Here is a 21,834-nt window from a genome sequence, read left to right on the forward strand (position 1 = left end):
ATCCGTGTCCAGATCCTCGTTACCAAAATCACAGTTTTTTTTCTTGAATGTCATTTCAATCATTTCAAGTTGCTTACATATTGTGGATTTAGCCACAAACAAACAAACAAACAAACAACAATCTCAAACAAAAAACGTTGCTGTTAATATGCATCTATCTAATATCGAAACAATCACACTGACAACTACAAGCGGTTTAAAATTGGTCTAGCAACACTCCTGGTTCAGAGCGTGCAGCGCAAGTACCCTACTTTGACCTGTGTAGCCATAGTAACGATAACGCGTCATAGACGTCACACACGGACGATACCAAAATGCTTTTTATCGGGTTTCCGGGTTGAACTTTTCCTGCGATGGCAATCGGTTTTGAGGCGATAGAGAAATATTTGCCAAGTGAGATGCCGAGTCGCCTGTTCTGACTTGTTTTCCGGCGAATTTTACTACCGTTTAAAACAAAAACCGCTTGTGTCGAAAAATCCGCGAGTGAATGGATCATGCCGAGCGGAGCAGCAGCGTTAGTGAAATCAAAATGGCGTCTGCTTACCCACTCGTCCACTGCTGTTTAATCCATTTGTAATTAGCCTGATAAACCAGACTCAGCAAACCGTGACTATTTCCCGGTGCTTCGGTTTTCCACAGACACGGTCGGGGCATAATTTAGCGTTATGTCGGACTCGGAGGAGGACAGCCAGGACAGGCAGCTTAAAATAGTAGTAATTGGAGACGGTGCTTGTGGTAAGGTGAGACCATCGCAGAAACGCGCATGCATTTATCCCGTTGTTCGCATCCTGACGCTGCGCTGTCTTCACTGTGTCCATGGCGACCGACGCTAATACAGCTACAATAGTTAGCTAACAACAAACACTCTGTGAGACGAATGGCGACGATTTAATACGTCATACGTCATACGTTTCACGTACATGCCCATAACATGGGGAATCTCTCGATTTATACGCATCAGTGTATTATTATTTTTGCTTGGTTTTCTTTAGTACACGTTTAAGGGGGGGTCCTACTAACTTGAAGTAGAGCTCGTTTTCGTCGTTTGCTTTTAGAGTTAAATCTTCTCATATTTCATTTTACGAGCAATGGATGTGTTTTTCAGGAGAGCTCTGAACATTTCATTTTAAACATGGACTGAAACAAGGATAATTCATGCATGCTCGCTATTTGTAAAACACTTTCAAGTGTGATGGAGACATACCAATATGAACTATTGAAATAGTAAAGTACAAAGTTTTGTATTTTCAAATACAAAAACACTGAATCAATGAACAGATTACCAAAAATAGCTAAACTACTCTTCAGATCATTGTTGAAATGGACTCGTAATTTCTTAATTGCTGCTTCATCAATTATTTATTATGTACCAATTTAAAAGTTAGGGCAATAAGTTGCATTTATATATATTGCATAATAACTTTTTCCAGAGGTTGCCCATCCACACTGATCCCGGGTTTAGGATGAGGATGTCAGAACCAGAAAGTGAAAAATGCTGAGAAATTTGAAATCTATGGACTTTGATGATAATGTTAATTGAATATAAAGTAAAGTTAAAGTAACTCTGTGTCAATCCCACTTTATAATGACTGTCTGGTAATGAGAAGATAAACATGAGGATGGAAAATCAAGCAGTGGTAGAAAGAAGAAGCAGAAAGTCAAAATGTTTTCTTCTTTGTCTTGAATATCTAGTGACCTTGTTTTACACACGACCTTACATATCACACGTAAAGTATCCGTAGAGCAGCTTGTTCAAATAAAATTGGTATCTGGTCTTAAAAGGTCTTATTTTTGAATGGGGTGTTTTTTCTTATAGGTTGTCATGACAATACAGCTGTGTTTTTCTTCTTCTCGCTGCTGCATCCCAGCTCCTAAATTGAAATAGTGTAAAATGTAAGGCAGAGATGTCAAGTGCTTTTCGGCTACACATTCCCTCTTGTAACTAATGTCTCCTTCCACTGGGAGATAGAAAATGAATGTAGCAGTAATGGTGCGACCAATGAGAAAATGAATGTTCTCATTCTGGAAAGTCGACATTTTCTTTTGGGGGTGGAGGAGGAGGTGCAGAGAACACACACAACTCAGTTCCCTGTAGATACGCTACATTAATAACCCCCCCTCACATGGCTGCCAGGTGTCAGCTCGTCACTGTCTGAATGACTTACCTGCTTGTCTGTTTTGGGGCAGAAAAAAAAGAGCCTTGCCCCCCCATTTGGAGCAGGGACCCACTGACTGACATCTTGAATGCTGTTTCCGCCCTTATTAATGTCAATTTGCTCAGCAAATTGCAATCGGATCAGTTTTTCTTGGACAGCATTTTCGGGTGATATTTTTCTTGTGGTCGGGTGTCCATTCAGAAATATATGGAGATGTGGGAACGCTTGTCCACCTGAGCGAGATGTTTTTTAAATATGGGGGTCTCACATTCAGCCAGGCTCTTTATGTGGCCGACTAACACAGGTCTATTTTTCAACCTGAGCTATAAGCAACTCGGTGTTTCTGAGCGGTGCAGTTCCTGCACGTCAGCAGATCGTGCATTTGAGCGATGTCATTTACAGCCACACTCTTCATTAGTCTGCTTGCGTATACATCTCATTTGAAGAGGAGGCAGCTCTTAATGTGATGCTGCGTCTCTCATACGAGTTGCATCACATGGACTTAAGTCAGCTTGCTATATTCCCCCCCCCCCTCTTCTCTTCAGTGTCCTGTTTCAGTGTAACTCCCCCCCCCCCCCCCCATTTCCCGGCACTGGAATCATCGGCGACCCGGTGCTGTTCTCTGTTGGAGTGTCAGGATTACGCCAGCTTTTACATTTGCTGCTTAGTTTTAGTTGTATGTTGGAAAAAGAAAAGGCTCCGTAAAGGGAGCAGAGCCAAGCTGCTGGAATGCCAAGACAAATGGCTGACTAGGCCAATGCGAGCATGTGGAATACATTTTTGCTGTCTGAACTTATTATTCCTGTGTTGTCAGAGATTGTTTGGGCTTTTTAAACGGCCGATTTTCTCCTTGTTGCGTCAGTCACCTCTCGTAATTTTTCAGTCATTCTTGAGTCTGACCTGCGTTGCAGGCTGCAAAAAGTCGGTGACCTTAAAATGAAATGAGGCGAATAAAACCACAAAGGAAATCAAATATTAATGCGAAGCGCCAATAATATAGGCCGGCAGTACGCATGCAATAGGTTTTAAAGAAAAATATTTAAGTAACAAGTTCCATTACACTTGAAGAACGCTAATAGGCACTTCTTTACGTGAAGAATATTTATGTAAACCATGACAAGTGTTTCCCTATTAATTCTGCATCTTCATTTCAGCACAATTTGAAGGAAACCACCTCATTTGAAATATAATTTGGCGAAAGCAAACTTTTTGGAGCATAAACAGAGTGGAGATAAACACATAGTCCCACATAGATAAATTAATTTAAAGCATAAATGTCGTCTTAAATCCTTCAAACCCGCAGTGATTGTCCAGAACCGTATAAAAATGCATCTGCTGCCACACGAACACTCAGAGAATCCCATAGCTTCACTTCTCTGTTGTGTTTATGTAAGCACGCCGCTCTAAAGATAGCTAATAGACGCTCAGGACTTCATTTTTTCCCTATCATCATCCATCAAAATGAATTAAACTTGGCATTTCAAGCCCGTGGTATGAATTCCCATGGATTTCAGGAGAGCCCCTAACATGCTATTTCTTTCCCTTCCTCAAACACAAGGGTGACAGTGATGGAGGTTTTATAATTTGTGGCAATTATTAGGTCTGCAGTCTGGAGACGTGACACATACGCCGTCCGACACCTGTTTTTGTAATTCTGGTCGATTCTTGCTGTCAGGACCGAGACTCGGCACCGAGACGGTGGAGGAGACAGACAATTACGTCAGTGTACGCTCCAGTCAATCACCACGTATTTGAAGGTGCTCAAAACGGATTTGTAATGATTAAATTAGCGTCCTTCAGAGCGCGCGGAAAGGGAATCCCAAAAATGTGTTTCGACATGAGAATTTATTCCTCTTTAAAAAAAAAAAAAGAAATAATGGAAGAAGAAATATTTCAAGTGATTTAATATACAGAATTTTCTCTAAAAGAAGTTTGACAATGTCTTGCTTATTGCCCTGAATTAGTCACACTACGATTGTATTTTGTGAATATTTTTATGAAGCACAAAAGAGTCAAGCATTTCAACATCATCCTGAGAAAGCAAATCATTTCGAACTCTCGCCCGGTTGAAATAACATATTTCCATTCCCGTCGATCGCTGCAGACGAGCCCTTGCACTCATTCTTTGCCTCTCTCTCTTTTGTCCCACTGCTTCAGACGTCACTCGCCACCAGGTTTTCGCAGGAGGCCTTTGGGAAGCAGTACAAACAAACCATCGGGCTGGATTTCTTTCTGAAAAGAATAAGCCTTCCAGGTGAGACACCTTCCTAATCTTTCGGGAAGGCTTGTTTGTTCTGACACTCGGCGGTCTCTGCCGACTGCAGACTTAAATCAATAAGAGACATTGCTGTCTTAATTGTTTACAGTACTGTGTACAGTACGAGCCTTGCTCATAATTCTGGTCAGCAGTACAGCGTAAATACATTAACGTTGTATATACATATCACTGCGTTCAACTGATCTTTGTCCTCCACCACATAAAACATTTGCGTCCTTATTTACTTATGCTAAACCCACAGAAATAAAGCGACACACTGTATCCCCATTAGATGTGTAAAATAAAAGATTGGCTAATGATATATTTAGCCGACAGCGCTGCATTTTTACTTCCTACCATGTGAATTGGGGATTTTCAACATTTTTAAATGACATTTCCAAAACTCTGCCAAGTCGTAAAGCTGAAGAAGTCTGCAAAGTGCCTCCATTCTTTCATTACTAATAAAACAACATTAAGCGAGGGGAAATTAAGTGCTAAAAGTAAAAGTTATGCTGATTTGTGAGTTGACTGAAAGATTCTTGTTTTGATTTTATGTCAGTTTCAGCTTATGAGGCTTAGGAGGTCTAAACTCCCAAAAATGTTGTGGCGGAGTCGGGATGAAAACGGCCGACGTTGAGCACAGGCTGGGGTCTACTCCTACGAACGCTGTTAATCGTTTGACTTCTCTCCTGTCATTTCTCCAGTTAGAACTAGCCTTTGTTTAAACGTTAGCGACCGTGCGGCCGCACCACGAGGGTGGCGGCGACTCTCATTCCAAAGCCGGACTTGTTAAACGGACCCATTTTCTGGGGAATTGGGTGTTGATGAGCTGGTGAAGAGAAGCTGGGTGGTCCCTAAACTTCACGAGGACCCCCACCCTACCTGAGGAGGTTGGTGTGGCGCTCCAGGTCTCTATGGGGCTGTAAGGGCCTTTTTTTTTTTTCTGACCTTGAACTCGCTTTTTCGGTTTGTCCATCGGGCTTGAAACATAAATAAAGCTAGCGTCCAAGCGTGGTGGACGGGTGGAGATGGCTCTTTACAACACCAAAGAGCCGTTATTCATTGCACTCCCCAACGTAGCTTTACATTGACACTGTATAGTCTAGATGTAGTGACTGTGAACCTCAGCGTTTCCTCCCCTCGCTTTCAAAAGGCGACTCATGAAGGGGGTGAGTCGTCCAGCCGTGCCCACAGTGCATGCTCTGCTCCCCATCGCGGCTCCAGCCCAGTGCAGGGCCCTCGTCGCACCGACACGGTCTGGTCCTCCTTCTCTTCTGACATTTTTTTTTAACTTTTTTTTCTCAACCACGCGTTTCATTTTCCAGAGGAAGAAAATATTCATTTGGATTCGGTTTTTCTGACCATCTCTCTCTCTCGCTCTCTCGCCCCTGCTCATTCACTCTTTCCGTCACTTTCCAGAGGCATGACAAGGGTCTACTTTTTCTTTTATTTTATGTTTAATTATTGCTATTTTACCTAACAGCACATAATTATCCTCACTTTCCTGACTTGGCAGGATGTGGCACAATGCAAACAGCTCTTCTCAGCCTAATAAGAAGACTTTTTTTTTTACTGGCACGCTGTTGAACGTGTTTAAATTAGACAGCAAACACTTTTTTTTTTCTTCCACCGCGATCTCTTGGCTGGAAGTTCTTGGATGTGAGATGCGAGTGACCTGCCAAAAAAAGTGTTTTCTTTTAGAAAGAATCGCCACTAATTTATGCTTTCCATTATGTACATCAACATTGTTGACTTTTATTATACAAGTGGCTCCCCCCAAAAATGCAGGTGACAGGTACAACTGATTCAGATCAGCTTTACCAATTTGAAGAAAAATAACGAAGAAAAAAAAAAGAGTTTTTCTAACCCGATTAATCAGCAAACAAAAGAAAGAAAGCTTGGAAACATCTTCTTTCCTTTTGCAGAGCTGATTTGTACACATTTTGTTTATTTAAATGTTGGTCTTTTTTGACATAGGAGGCGTTTATCTGTCTTTTCTCCACTGTAGGCAATTTGAATGTGACCCTGCAGGTATGGGACATCGGCGGTCAAACGCTAGGAGGAAAAATGCTGGATAAATACGTATATGGAGCTCATGTAAGGTGACACACACACAAATACAAAGACACCCTTAAATCCGTACTTTATTTTGCCGAACAATCGTTTCTGCACAATTGATTTGGGCTACAGTCTTTAGGCACAGTGTCTGCTTCTGTCTTCACACCACTGTATTTGTGTTGTTAATAATTTCTGTATTCTTATATGCAATGTATATAATGATTATATGTTTATACACACTTGTCTTGACTGCAGTATCCCCAAAAGAACAGCCAGTGTTCAAACATACGAAGCAACTGCTGTAGGTGGAAGCAGAGGAAGAATCAGTCTTTAATTCTTCATCGTCTTTCTTCATGCTTATTATTGCAGTCTCTGCAGCTTCATCTGAGGCCTGCCACTCCCTCCCCCCAAAGCCAAATCATACAAAACACAGTATAATAAAAAAAAAAAAACCTACTTCCTTCTCAGAGAGCATAGCAGTTCTAAAAATCAGTTACTAATTTTTCTTTTAGAGTTGATACACTTTGTTATTTTGTGTCGGACTGAATAAATGTTACTAACACAGCATACAAAAACCACGTTCTCTAATATCTGGGTTTATTTACGCATGAAGTCATCTCAGATCTTCCACAGCACTCATCTTACGTGAAGGAGTTCAGAGAAAATAGGCAATTTCCTTTCCTTTCATGCTTGTCCGAAGGAAATCGTAACATTTTGCTCTTTAATGTAACGGCTTCTTCTCAGACACAATGATTTGTGTCGGTTTGTACTCGTTTGTCCTCTGTAGGTACTCCAGCTGCAGAAGACCCAGGCTTGTCTCATTCAAGGTCTAATATTTCAGCATATGCAGGAACCTTGTCACCATATACCAGCTGTGTATAAACACACGTTTCATCTTTGCACACGGAAGCAAACTCAGCTACAGGTCATTGTCCATTTGATGAATCGATGGACTCTGTTTTAAAAATAGTGGAAGTGACGCGTCTGTTTTTGGTATTTACCGGTACTGTGGCCGTACTGGTTTACGTTATCCACGTCACCAAATCCTTTACCCTCTCCCTCCTTCACAAACAAAATGTCCACATTACGACTGTCTGCTCCACGAGTTTCTTGTTCGCGCCGTACTACACTTCCACACCTATTGTTCATTGCTCGGCGTCCTGTAATCAATCATGGCTGCTTGGAGAGACTCCCAGTGATTGTCAGAGGCCCGAGCTGTCGTCGCTGAGCCCGTGTGTTGTGACAGTACGTGTCGGGGGGGGGGGGGCACGAAAAGCAAGAGAAAACTCAAGGTTGTGTTGCACCAGGCAGCAAGAAAGCAGGACATTTTATCTTGGCCTATGTTACTTTTCAGTGAAAGTGAGAAACGGCCGTAGAAGATAGTCGAGATTGTTTGTCTTGAATTGTGATGACAGCTCTTGTGTCTGTGCCCACTCTGTTTGTGTTGATACCAAACCTTTGCCTTAGACTAGAGTGCGATTCTGGTGTTGCCACACGAGTGTTTCTGTGGTGCGTGCCCCCCCGGACGCTAAGAAGAGGAGCAGTGCCACCTACTGTGTGAATATTAAATCATTCTTTGCACCGTATACAATCTGAGGAGTGTGTTGTTCTTTTCCTTTTCCCAGGGGGTTCTCCTGGTTTACGACATCACCAACCACCAGAGCTTTGAGAACCTGGAGGATTGGTTCGGCATGGTGAAGAAGGCCAGCGAGGAAGCCGATATCCGGCCCGTCGTCTCTCTGATTGGGAACAAAAGTGAGAGACGCACAAGAAACAAACACACACAACCCACGGAAGAGTCGTGACTAATCTCTGTTGTGTAGTGTACCCAGTTTTATTTCTGTTTCTAGCGATTAGCGGCGTATGAAATGAACCGTTGCTGGCTGGAGTTGTCCATTCGCGATGCATTTGTCATGTCGTGCATCTGTGTTTGTGCAGCGGGGGAGTGAATGTTTGATGGTAGCAGCCCTGTTTGTTAGGGCACCATATAACTGATCGGCGTGATAAGCCCGTCGATAAGAGGCCGAGGTTTTCGAGCGATGGGAATGCTGATGTTTGTGAACTCTAGGGAGTGACTGACGGTGATTTAAGATCCCTGGGCAAACAGACCTAGGGCGCTGCTTATCTGTACCCCCCCCTCCCTCCCAGTCAGCATCCGTCTGCCCCCCCCCCCCTCGTATCTGAGCCTGCGCTCCTGTCCTGAGTGGCTGGCTAAGGAGAGAACGTCGATGCTAACCAGACGGCTCTCCTGCTATCAGCCCGCGCCCATCCACCCGTCTCCAAAATAAAGGGTAATAATGATGACTGTTTTTAAACATCACCTCGACATGGCTGCCGTTGTGTTATTGTAAAGTGGGGCATCAGGGCCTTTGTGTATAACGGTGACTGTCCTTCTTGGGCGATGATGAACGGTCAACAGAGTGGTGCCGACACACAGGAAACTCTCGCTAATGTTACTCGCAGGGACCACAGGTCACAGTTTAATTCGCCTGTCTGGGGCAGACTCTCATGTCTTTGCATCCGTTGCATCTCCTAATGCTCCGGCTTTAACGGCGGGCGCCTCTCTATTTAGGCTAGGGTTTGGTTGTGTGGGTGGGTGAGTGTGTGTACTGTAATATTTAAGCAGTGTTCATCCTGCTGTCAGGCGCCTCACCCCGACACTCACAGTTGCCCCCCCCCCCCCCTAATGGCTCGATTGCCGGCAACGACCCCTGTGTGTGTTTTTAATGATCCCACACAGTTTGTCCCAAAAGGAGCAATCAATTAGCTTTAGCCTTTCTGAATCCCCGAACCTTCCCGTGGATTCGACTTATTTGAAATTATTCTCATGATGCTGGACCAAGGAGGGCTGCATATTTATGGAGGCTGCAATCAAGTGTGTCCCAGTTTAACTGATTAAGCCTGCATTTGCTGCTGTATACACTGAGCTTCAACCCCCTGAATGATCCCATATCCCATGTTTTAATTTGAACACCGTCTTCTGTACCGGCGCAGGTAACTGAGCCCGCGGACCAGACTGGTTCATTAGTGACGCGGCCCCCTCCTCTCCTTACCCTGGTGTCACTGCATGAAGGGAACAACCTTTCCTTTCTCTGAGCTTTAGCATAGCCGGCTGCCGCTAAGTGTGCTTGTTCAGTGCACGTAAACTGCGCTTCCATACCCTCCACTTGTTACCCAGAGCCTTGTTTTGAATTACGGCACCACTTGTGACAATTCAGAGAGGAAACCAATGAAATGTTTTATTAAAGGCGCGCAATTATTTATGTAACTACATGCACACAAAGATTCAGAAAGTAACACGTGCAATGGAGGAATGCTAAGCTGTCTAAATATATGCTAACTGTTTATTACAATGCAGTCCAGTGTAGCATCGTTTGGTACACAGGGAAGCTCTTAAGAGAAATATTGGCTTGTTTCACAGTCATCTCCTCCACCACTTCCCGGTATTTGTTTAGTTTTTGAATTGACTGCGCGTGTAAAAAGAACTTCTTTGCCTCATAACAGCTGTATTTTTTGCCCGTTTGTGACCGCGTGGCTTTTCAATCAGAGCTGTCTGATGTCATTGCTAGCAGCAGTCCTAGTGCACGCGTTGCACATTGTAACGTACGCCCGTCATCGTCCAACACAACCATCGCCGGTTTGAAACGGCTTTTGTTACTGTGCAAAATTAGAACGCGCATTTCTTCGTAGACATTAAGCTTGCGTCGTTTATCAAAGCAATTTGTTTTTATTAAGTGGGGATCGCAGGACCTCTGCTCGCTCCCCGCCCATCACCCATCCCACTGCTGGCGCGCTCTCCCTCAGGAACTCCAGAACATCCATCATGGGCTCGTACAGCCCTTATTTGGGTGACTTAAATGGGTTCAGTTCTCTTAACCCCTCCTCATCACTCATGACTTTTTGCTTGGAGGTTCTAACACTGTTCACTGCCGATTCACCCTGGCCTAGCATGGGAAACGTTCCCCTCTGTGGGGAGATAAGGTCCCTGCGCGAGGACAGTTTGAACACTAAAGTACTGCCTATCCTGCACCATCTGTTAAACACAAACACTGACTCTTAATATTCTCAACATACTCTTTATTCTTATGGCTTGCATGTAGACGCGTACCTCTGCTTTTTCCTGTATTAATGTCTTTTCATTGGCTCCGCACCTCTATTGTGTTAAACAACATCAACGCGTTTGCTTTTTGCACGCTGCAGCACATGTTGCTGCGCGCCGTTACCCGTTGCACCCCTCCCTCTCCAGTTTTACACCCACCTACCTTAAAGTTAAAGACAAACACGGATCTCCCCGAACTCGTTTCTCTCATGAAGGATGTCCGTGCCACCAACATTGTTGGTCCAGAGTTGTTTGGCAAGACCTCAGGTAGAATTGATGCCTTCCCCCTCCAACCCACCCACCCTCACCTTCCTGCCCCTGCAAAGCTGCCACAGTTCCTGTCTGTTCAGTGCAGGCCGGCACATTTCTTAATAGAGAGATGCTCAGAAGTGCAGGAGTGTAGAGGAGCTCAATGTGCTTCTGTTTTTGGTTTAGCTCAAAAATGTTTTTCCTGGCTCAACCCACTCGTACTTAGGTCCTCTTACAACAAACTAAAAGGTCCTAATTGCCCCCAAGGGAAAGGTTTAGCCACAATAGACATGTGGTGGGACAAAAGCCCAGTACTCTTACCCCAGCACCCTCGCCCCTCCCTGTATAGAAAGGATGAACACGTCAGCAGTGTCTGTTTTGCAGTGTGGGTAAAGCGACCGCAGGTTTGACACTGTAAAACATTATACGTGCAGTACAGACATAGAAAGAGAGGGCGTACGGTCGGGCAAAGATCTGGAATCTTTACAACTAATCCAGTGTTTCTTGTTTCTCTTTACATTTCATTGAAGGTAAAGGGTCAGAACAGATGTGCATATCAAATTGTGTCGGCGAGCACGCCGACGGTGGCCAGCCGTCTTACTGTAAGTCTGGAAATGATGGGAAATAAAGATTCAAGTTACAACAATTCGAGAGAGGAAAGAATGAAGTGTTACAGCTGTGTTACGCTCCAGCTGATGCATTTAATATGTAACGTGTAAAGTCGCAGCTGCAGAGACGTGTGATTTAGAAACACTCTCGGGCTTGCTTAAACTCAGGTAGCTGATAGGTGGCAACTCCACACACACACACACACACGCACACACAGAGCGGTGTAAATACTGCCAACGTTTAATCGTAACAAAGATTTGACCCAGCTCTGGTCTCTGCTCTCATCTCTCTTGACTCTCATGCCTGTCGAAACATGGAAAGTGCTCATTCATTTTAGCCATCCATAAAGCAAATATTGTTCCACATGCAGTAGATGATCAGTCTTCGCATACCTTCTTGTGTGGCAAGTCATGGGCCATTTGAGTTGCACAGCACAGCTTAGCCACCTGACCCGAGTGCAGCCTGGAACCCTCATCACGCTCAGGCTGTACTTTATTTCGTCGCTGCTCCACAACATTGATATGGAGGAATTCCTGGAAAGGGCCGTGCTTACACAGAGTTGGGTAAATAACCGACCTATCTGGATCCACAGGCGTGTGCTGTGAATATATGTGACGTATAAACAGATTTTTTGCTCTTTCCTTTTGTGAAGGATCTACTTTTTTACCGCCTGAAATATTACGTGAAAGTCTTCTTACCGTCTGTTGCCTCGGCTTTTTAATCCCGCCGATGTTTGCTTAGGCGGTTGCGAGCAGAAAACAAGTTGACTAATGTGGTTTAAAGCTGACTATGGGAACCAGTTCAATGCATTATTTCTCTCAGGAAGCCTCTATAATTATCTACAGACTTACAGCGTAGTACGAACGCTCCCCTGCGCTTCATATAACTATTGTACCTCACAGTTGCCCCGCCGGCTCACATATTATTGCCAGGCCATAAAATACCACTTAGTTTAACAGCGACAGAAGGGCTTGGAGGACATAGCTAGTGAAGCCCTGGACAGCATCTTGTGCGGTCAGCTCAGAACTGGGTCTTTCGTTCACGTTTCACAAGTCCTCAGTGCCCGTTAACGCCGTCTGCAAATCCCCCAGCCCCAGGTTTTACTGGAGGAGAGACGGTCTGGAAGTGGAACTCAGCTTTTCATGTCCTTTTTAGGTTAGGCACAATATTTTTTTTTTACTAATCGGTGTGGAGATTGCGTTTTAAAGTGTGAATGCGTGTGTGTGTGCGCAGTCATGTATGCGTGTATGCACGTCGTTTCATGTAGAACGATCAAATGTCAAGATGAGCTGTGATCAATGAGCTGTCGACAGAACACTTCTGACCTAGTGGAAAGAGAGTCCCCCGACGGTCCCGGGCCGCTTCAAGCCACCGGGGCAGGGTCACCGGAGCACAAAGAGCACTCTGTCTATGTCAGGATCCCCCAGAGGACTCCTGCACGGGCCCCACTCACCTCCACAACACCGGGTTACTAACAGCGCTGTCTGTGCTCACAAAAAGCACCGATATAATAACGTACCTTCAAGCGGGGAAATATCCGGAGGATTATCCCACCTCTAGAATTCTCTTACATGCAGAGATATAATGCCCAACACCATCAACGGCAGCGTAGAAATGGCTAAAAAATGATTTCCTAAATAGTAAATTGAAACTAAATAGTCCATATTTTTGTACAGACAAATTCAATATGTGTGTCATCTGATTCTAGTTTCTAAATGCTTCATTTTAATGAGCTCTGTGGACCCAGTCATTTAAATGCTTCACATGGGTTGTAAATTCCACCCGTCATTTTCTGTTACTCGGCACCGTGTTAAGTTAAATCAATGTCCAATACAATCAGCTGTCATACAAACGATTTCATTTGAAGCTTTTCCTCCACAAAATGTAACAGATTATAAAATGTCACCAGCAATTCACCTTAGCTGACCATGACAAGGTCACTGGCGAACATTGTATGGTTTCATCATCTTGTGTTGAACCAGAAGATAAAAGTGAAGAAATGTGTCTGAGCTCAGGGGCAAGTAGAGCTGGTAGCAAACCTCGGTTGTTTTAAAGAAAAACACATTGTTGGGGTTATTAAAACAGAATTTAAAACTCCATTCAAAACTATTTTCAAAACTGTCAAGCATAAATAATAACTTTATTTTGGTAATTCCTAACCTAACAGGAACAGAACGTTCCAGAGTAAACAGAGTCCAGAGTCCTTTTCTGAGCCAGAGAATTGACAATGGTTATGAAAGCAGCCAGTCGTATCACATTGCTCAATTTAAATGTTGGTAACATTTCAAGATGCTATAATAAATAGGATCCTACATTCATGATCGATGTGCTGATATGTAACCATTACCTTTGAAATAGCGACCCGTAGAGACTCACAAATCCCTATTCAATAAAGATATGGGATGCCTTCATTCGCTGTGACAGTTGTAGGTCTATTCATTACGAGTTGGATGTGATCTGATAATCCTCGCCTTCGCCGTGCGCTCTGAATTGGCTCGTGGGCATCGCCGAGGAGAAACCGAGGCAGACCCTCTTAACAAGGTCTTAAAAGCACGGTGTGAGGTAATGTTGGAAGTGATAGGTTCTCCCCCGGGGTTGATTAGGCTCAACCCTGTAACTTTCACTTAATGTGATATGACCCCTCAGAGCCCCAATTCTCTGACAACACACACTCCCCCCCCCCCCCCCCCAATTACTACCTCACACACACACACACACCGCTCACATATTCCACCCTCAGCCCTTCCATTCCCACTGCAACAACTGCAGTTTAGTTTAAAACGCGGCTGCCGGCAATTAGCCGTGTTATGTCAATGTGTTATTCTCTGGCTGTTGCTCGCTGGGTAAACTGTTCCAACCCCCGGCAGCCGACGTGGTGGGATGGTGAGTAGAATAGTGAGTAGGTGTCTCTGTTATCACAGCACAGTTTTTAAAAGCCCGCGGAGGATTACGCAGCGCGATGTTGGGCTCGGGGCTGGCTTAGGCAATGTTAGCTTACTGTTGTGTATTGGCAACATGTACTTGTTGAACTTCAGTTCCCACTTTTGTTCAGATATGCGTCGTCAAGAAGCATAACAATAATATCTCAATGTTTGAATATTCAAGGGAATTTGACAATTTCACTTTCTGGCATGAGTTTTAACTCTTAAATTGGGGGATTCTAGCACAAATCTGGAAATGAAAATACATTCGTACACAAAAACTGCTGGGTTAGGGTGGCAAACGTTTGCTAATACTTGCTAACATTACCTAGTATTTAGTAATTGTTATTCAAGGCCACAGTAGCAGTGGATTAACAAAAGTTCTGAAATGGGTACGAGTCTTTACCTCATAAAACGACGTCTAGATGAGTCACAAAGTCAGCAAACTGACTCTGTGTCTGTTACAAACCGACATCCAGCTCAGGTTAGCTTCTATTATCCATCTTAAACTGTTGGTCAAGCCAGGTGAAGTAAGGCTTAGGTACCAAATGCAAACGTGTTAATCAATCGTACAGAAATTATGCAGACGACAACACATTGGTTTGTTGTCATTTTGGAATCAGTGCTAGCCTGATTTGAACAGAGTTTTACAAAAATGAACGTGTGTAGATTTGTCTTAATTCCTTAATATCTCAATAATGTAATTATTTACATTACAAACATCCAGTTATTGAGTCAACAACACTTGACGAACTGCTGTTTTTTTGAGGGACAACATACAGTAATGTTATTAGATTAAACCCATGTTCCAGTCAAAATGCCACTTCCTAACTGATAAAACAAAGTTCTTCCAGCCTATCAGTTTTCAGGATAATCAGGTCTGACAGAAAGAGGATTCTCTCCAAGTTCTTCTCAGTTGGTTGTGTGCTGTAGGTCACCACAATAACAAACCTGTCATTTACCGTAAAAGCCTAATTTGTCCACCAGATATTAATCTCTAACTTTTGTAATTTGCCGTAATGACAAGCAGACCTTTTAAATAAACACCGGTGGTGACCAGAGGGAGGGAGGGCCATCGCTCTGGACGAGTGATGACCCCCCTTCACTATCTCTGTGCACTTGGAGGCCTAAACAGTTTATTTCGTGTTTGCAGTCACTTCCTAGCGGTTGTTAAACTGATGTACAGTTTGACAGAAACAGAGGGAAACCAGATCATCGGAGGAAGATTGTTTTGACCTGATAAGTAGAAATGGGTACATTAGGGAGAAAAATGGAGTAAAACACTAAAACTGTGGGATTAGCCTTGTATTCGGTTTACACAGACAGATGCCACATGCTGCAAAATTCTTTTAAGAATGTCAGCCCACCTATAGTATTATTTTGTGTATACAAAAATGTGAAGTATTTGTTAAAAGATCATTAAATGCACCAAGAATATTAATGCAATGACAGTGTTTTCATTCACAAAAGTATAATCATCCTCAAGGATATTTGTTCTGAGCTTTGTCATATGATGCTGGTATGAATAATCAATATGATCCTGAAGTCCAGATGTCATTGATAAGTATTTCTGAGGGCCTTTGCCTTCAAATGCTCAGAGGAAAATGGAAATGTGCAACTCTATGACGATTGGGTGACACTTAATGTCCTTGTATTCTTGCCTGAAGGCTGCAGATGAAAAGCAGCTTGAAACTGTAACTGATGCTTTAAGGCTCGGCATTGTCGATGTCGGTATGAATAGCAATGCCCTTAAAGCAACACCAATAGAGTACTTATTTCAATGTCTGTTTTTTGAAGGAAAGGATTTTGTGGAAAAAGCCACTCCTGACTTCTCGAATTCACTTCAATCGACTTTACCGCACCATAAACTTCTGAGCTTGCAGCTGCTGCAGCAGATCCCATCACACGTCACATTCGATCAGCGTGAACTTAAAGTGATCGATTCTGAGCAAAACCAAAGGGATTGCCCCCCCCCCCCCCCCAAGAAATACTGACTGCAGAATTTAGCTGCATTTTCAAACTGTATTACTGTTAAAATAACATTTCAATTGCTTTTCGTTTTTACATTGAAAGTGAAACTTCTGCTGCTCTCCGATCTTCATCTGTTCGTACATCGACTTTTTGTGCCTGTAAACTCCCGCAGGCACTGATTAAACTCGAAGCAAATACACCTAATGGATCGTACGCTTTCAGCCCGACATCTTGAACCAATCAGACACAAAATAATTCACAACAATTTAACCTGTTTGACTGTTTTTTAAAATAACATTTTAAGGGCATTTCTTTCCCACCTTAATTTACCCACAACACCCTCCCCCCTCAACTAATAGTAAATTGGCTTCCTCAGCTCCGGAGCCACGATGTTAGCGTTGGCTAATCTGACTGTGACACATGATTGATGACTTTTCCCAAGTGTGCAGGATCCAAAGGATTAGCGGTGTTTACTTCTAGTAGCATGCTGGGTACCCCTGCTATTAATGACTGGAATTAATAACCTACTGACGCCTATGAGACAGCCATGTTTATGCACAGGCACACACATGACGGTCGGCCCTGGACACTGAGTAGTTGTAAAAGTGTCTGCCCTCGCCCAGAAAGGTTTGTGTTTATATGTCATGTATGACGATAATATTCGTTTGAGTTCAAATTGATTCTTTCCAAATGTTTTTTCTTTCTGTTGCCCTTTAACATTTCTGGACTATATGACTTACTGAGATATTAATTATACAGGTTTAGTGTCTACAGTTTCCTGCTACGTATCTGTCTCTCATTTTCCCTTCTCCTGGCTTCGTGTGTTTCTCTTGGACACACACACACACACTAAGGAGCATGAGAACGGAGTAATTTCTTGACAACTTCAATGAAACCTCACACAAAGAGTAAAACTCTTAGGGGGGGGGGCGTGCAAAAGAAATGCAACACCGTACAGTAGCCCGACCTCCTCCAGCTACCATAGACGTGTACGCACCAGATACTGGGTGTGGCTGGGTTTCTGCACAAAGCCAGAAATAAAGAGCGGCGCTATTCCTTTCAGCAGCGAGACCCCTGGTTGACCTTCCCCATCGACCCTGCCGTGACCCCATAGTGAGGAAGCAGCGAAGCAAAACAGCTGCTACCACTGGCCGGGATGGAAATGCACGTCACAAGGGTCAAAAGGAAGATGCTGTCATTTAAAGCGATGGTCCCAGTGTGTCCGACGTTATGTCCGTTATGAATTATGCTCTGTTCTCATGTGCATTTATGTCCACTGCTCTTCTTCACGAGGCAGATTCCCTTCCATCTTTACTCGGGTGTAAACAGTTCTGTCTTCTTCTGTGTTCATATAACGGGACAGTTAACCCCGCGATAGCGCTGCGTAACCACCGTATCTCACGGACGTGTTCTCACGCTGTGTTTCGTCCACAGTCGACTTGGAGCACTTGAGGACAGTGAAGGCGGACAAACACCAGCGCTTCTGTCAGGAGAACGGCGTCATCAGTCAGTTCGTATCGGCCAAGACGGGGGACTCGGTCAGTGGCAGCTAATTCAAGAAGCGGCGATCGACACGCGAAGTCGAGAGTGTCTCTGGGAAGACTTACGTATTCTCCATCTTTCCCTTTCCTCAGGTGTTCCTGTGTTTCCAGAGAGTCGCTGCTGAGATTCTCGGTGTGAAGCTTAACAGAGCAGAAATTGAGCAATCCCAGGTGAGCCATAACAGTACAGTGGCGTTTCTGTTTATAGGACAGAACATGTACACTGACCGGCCCCTATTGATACACGATTGGGCTCTTACATTCATAATTGATTGGATGGAGTTAATGGCCGGACTCGAGGGAGGTGTGTGTAAACAGGAGCTTGTTATGTCTGCCTCCTGGCGGTCTACTTCTCACTGACACCGCCCATCTGTGAATAGACCCGTCTTGACCACATTACCGTGTGGGGTCAGAGGTCAAAGGTAGGCAGTTGTAAGGGTGAGGGGGTTAGGTCCCGGCTGGCTGATTTATTTGGTTTTATCTGCCTTCGTTTTGGACCAAACCAGCGTCTCGGCTTGCCAGCCAGATCAAGAAGGTGCCCAGTGGTGGCAGCTGTAGGATTTACAAGGTCACCCCCCCCCCCCCCCCCAAGGCATCCATCCTGGCTCTGATATGTCTGCTTGGAGCCACGCTGGCTGGATAGTGGTTAATGAACCAAGCCACAGAGAGGTCAGGACTCTGAGAATGGAGAGCGTGGAAGGGAAGGGAAGGGAAGGGACGAGCCGGCCGCTGTCCCATCAGGAGCTGCCCATCTGCTTTCTTCTTTCCTCTCCTCCCTTGACTCTGTCAGTAAAGCAAAGTGGTTTAATCCAGGCTACTCAAGCAGGGTGATTGGCTGGGACCAATTCACTCTTCTTTTCACAGATAGCTCAACAGTATTAAGCGTGTAAACCTCTGATACAGACGAGAGGCTGAAGCATTTCAGACAATGTTTGAAGAGCAACAACAAACACACCTTCAAACATGCCTTTTGGTTTGCTCTAGTGTGTTTTCCATGTTGCCGGATTCCTTGACGTACTATTGTGTGCTAATGTTGGCGATGCGGCGCCGCGACAAGCCGTTTGTGTCGTGGATGTTAGCGATGAGGCTTTGAAGCGGTCATGGCTGTGGGTCTAGCCGGGAGGCCACCGAAGCCTCGTTATCAGCTGTCTGATTTAGAGAGCCGAACACGAGGGTCGCGACCCCTGACGGTATTATATCTGCCTGGCAGCCTTCTCTGTCAGAGCCCTCTGTCTGCCGGATCAGATAGCAGGACGACGAATCATCGCACGACTCCGACACCAGGCTTCGACAGCTCGTTAATCAGACGGCCGACCAGGGCTCGCTCTCCAGCTATGTGGTCTGTTCTTTGGTGATTAAGAGTCCCGCTGCCTTCCACGCCATTAGGATCAAATGTAGGCTGTTTCGATCTTGCGTTCCCGCCCGGGTTCAACGGCGCGTTCCTAAAATGCAGGACTTCAGAGCAGACCTGCGGCTCCTTCGTGTCAAAATGAAGCCAGTAAAATGGTTCAGGCATTTTATCGAGAGGCTTGAAGGATGCTTCCCTTTGAAGGATTTCCAGGCCTTTCCAACAAGGGGGGAGACCCCCGTGTAGATGCAGAAATCCCTGGGGGGGGGGGGGGGGTTACATATGTCCTTCGGCCTGGGAATTCCTCTGGTGTTTGCTGGACAGAGCGATGTCTGGAATAACCTCTGGCATTGTGAGCCAACCCTGGATGGACGGATGAAGAATGAATTGATCAGAAACAAACTCGTCTGAAAAACTGGATTTCCATCGTCCATCTATATTCAAACTTATTTCAGGCTGCATTTCACTGTTTTTAAAATCCCATGCTATTATTATATTATTTTTTATATTGTCATTTCATTTCAAACTTTGCCTCAGTAATTCTAGATCTTGGCTGTGTTTGCTGTATCATGTCATGCTTCCCTTTTTTTTTTTTTTGTTTCTCACATTTCTCATTCATTTCTCTCACTCCTCAACCTCCTCCTCATCCTCTCTTTTTTACTGTCCTCACACTCCTTGTCCTTTGCCTCTATTGCCGTCTCTCCGCTGCGCCGACACGATGAACCTGCTCAGAGGATCGTGAAGGCTGAGCTGGTGGACTACCCACAGGACGAAGGCCCAATTAGACCAGACGACAACCAGCGAAGCAAAATATGTTCAGTTCAATAGATGGAAGTACGTCTCCATGGTTACAGCCAGTGTAGATTTTATCATTGTGACTGTGCTTTCTGTAGTCATGCTGTGTGTGTGTGTGCAGATAGTAATCACATTCCTCTGTAGTGTTCGTGAAAATGAACTCGTAGCACAAACAAACCTTCAGGACAAATGACTTGCGTATTTATTAGGAGACATTCATTAGAGGACGGTTTATGTCTGCCTGAACACAGAACGGAGGGAATTATCTTTTATGAGACTAATCAGAGTCTTACTTTGATTTAATTTTTTGCATCTTTTTAACCCTTTATTTATTTGTCTCTTCCTCTTCTCAGCTTGTGGTGAAAGCAGACATCGTGAACTACAGCCAGGACAGCATGTCCAGGACGGTCAACCCCCCTCGCAGCTCTATGTGTGTGATGCAGTGACCTCCTCCAACACACACACACACACACACTTAAAGTCACACTACTCAGTATTCCTCTTGCAGGATTGTTTCGGGGTGACGGGATGAGTGTGTTCAGAGTGTGTGTCTGTATTCCCGTGTTAGTTGTGGGGGTGAGATGAAGAACAGACCGTGTGGTTTCGAGGCCTTGGCCTGGAGTTTGGATATTTAACATGGATATTTTCTTGTGGTGGTTCACCAAAAGGAAATAGAGCCTCAGTTCTTTTTTTTTTTTTTCAAGTTTACATGCAGCTATGATTTTATTTCTATGATTCACCCTAAGTAAATATAAAACAATGTGTTAGCATGAGACAGGCTGCTATTAGGGACATTGGTTTCATTGGTTTGATATGCTTGTGTATATTTCTAAAGATAATACCTGTCAAATCTGCATCCCTAAAACTGCAAAGTGTACAAGTTAATGATACATTAAGAAGAAAGTAAAACCAGATGCTTTCTCATGCAGCTCTTGTATCCTGCACTGCTTCTCAGTGTAAGAAGGGAAATAGGAGATCAAATGCTGCGGTGGTCCTTTTTATTTTTTTTGCATTTCAATTTGCCAATTAGAGGCTTGCACAGGCAGTGCTGTAACGTGAACTCTGTACTGTATTCACTTATGCTTTGGTAGAAATGTAAAATTGACTGTTTTAAGTGGGAATTGACATTTTATAATCTATATTCCTCAGTGTACCCAAATCATTTCAACCTATCACATAGTATTTAAATTCTCTAGAAAGAGGCCGCATGTGCTTTTTAATGCTTGAGCTTTAGGCTTGTCCTTTTTGAGGAGCATCCAGATGTTGTGTTGATAAAGATTGTCAGGTGATTATAACTCCGAGTAAACCGAGTGTCAAACTGAGCATGAACTGAATCGTTCATCTTTGTAGAAGTCTCTATTCTAGAAGTCTCTCCAGAGCCTTATTCAGCTGTCCGTTCTAGAACAGAGGTTTGACGAATCATTAGAGGAGATATCGCATGGTTAACCAGTTCTATCGATGTCATTTGATGATGGGTTTTGTGATTTCCATCGACCACAGTATCCTCCATGTGTGTAAAATATGTGTTTGTGCAATAAAAGCAAACTCCGCTCCACTCCAAAGCTTCTTTCATTGACCTGGAAATTCAGTTTGTGTTTCTAACAGTATAGGTCTGCATGCAACAATACACAGGCCTGAGATGGGAACTCTGACATTGCTTCCCTCAGAGGCTATCATGAAACCTCACAGAAATAAAATGTCATAAAACGTTTGTTAGAGACACCGTCGTCCTATTCATGATGAAACTTCAGTAAAACTCAACACATTTTCATTTGGTTTATCCGTCCATCCTTTGTTCCTGGAATAAAAAACCCGAACGAGCTCAGGCCT

At 44.1% G+C, this 21,834-nt stretch overlaps 1 protein-coding gene across 1 annotated transcript; it reads left to right on the forward strand.

Annotated features, from left to right (window-relative positions):
• The first annotated feature begins 665 nt into the window (after window positions 1-665).
• rab28 (RAB28, member RAS oncogene family) lies at window positions 666-21,559 on the forward strand. The gene is made up of 7 exons (XM_068740433.1): window positions 666-740; window positions 4,314-4,410; window positions 6,422-6,510; window positions 8,097-8,226; window positions 17,755-17,858; window positions 17,955-18,032; window positions 20,358-21,559. Exons 1-7 carry the CDS (start codon window positions 666-668, stop codon window positions 20,448-20,450), a joined length of 666 nt encoding a protein of 221 aa, XP_068596534.1. The 3' UTR covers window positions 20,451-21,559.
• The last annotated feature ends 275 nt before the right edge of the window (window positions 21,560-21,834 follow it).

This window comes from Brachionichthys hirsutus, chromosome 6 (assembly GCF_040956055.1).
Source record: "Brachionichthys hirsutus isolate HB-005 chromosome 6, CSIRO-AGI_Bhir_v1, whole genome shotgun sequence".
Lineage (NCBI taxonomy): Eukaryota > Metazoa > Chordata > Actinopteri > Lophiiformes > Brachionichthyidae > Brachionichthys > Brachionichthys hirsutus.

Coding starts and splice junctions, on each gene's coding strand:
- rab28 (XM_068740433.1), top strand. CDS start 666: ATGTCGGACTCGGAGGAGGACAGCCAGGACAGGCAGCTTAAAATAGTA. Junction 4,411..6,421: donor GAAAAGAATAAGCCTTCCAG/GTGAGACACCTT, acceptor TCTCCACTGTAG/GCAATTTGAATGTGACCCTG. Junction 8,227..17,754: donor CTCTCTGATTGGGAACAAAA/GTGAGAGACGCA, acceptor TTTCGTCCACAG/TCGACTTGGAGCACTTGAGG.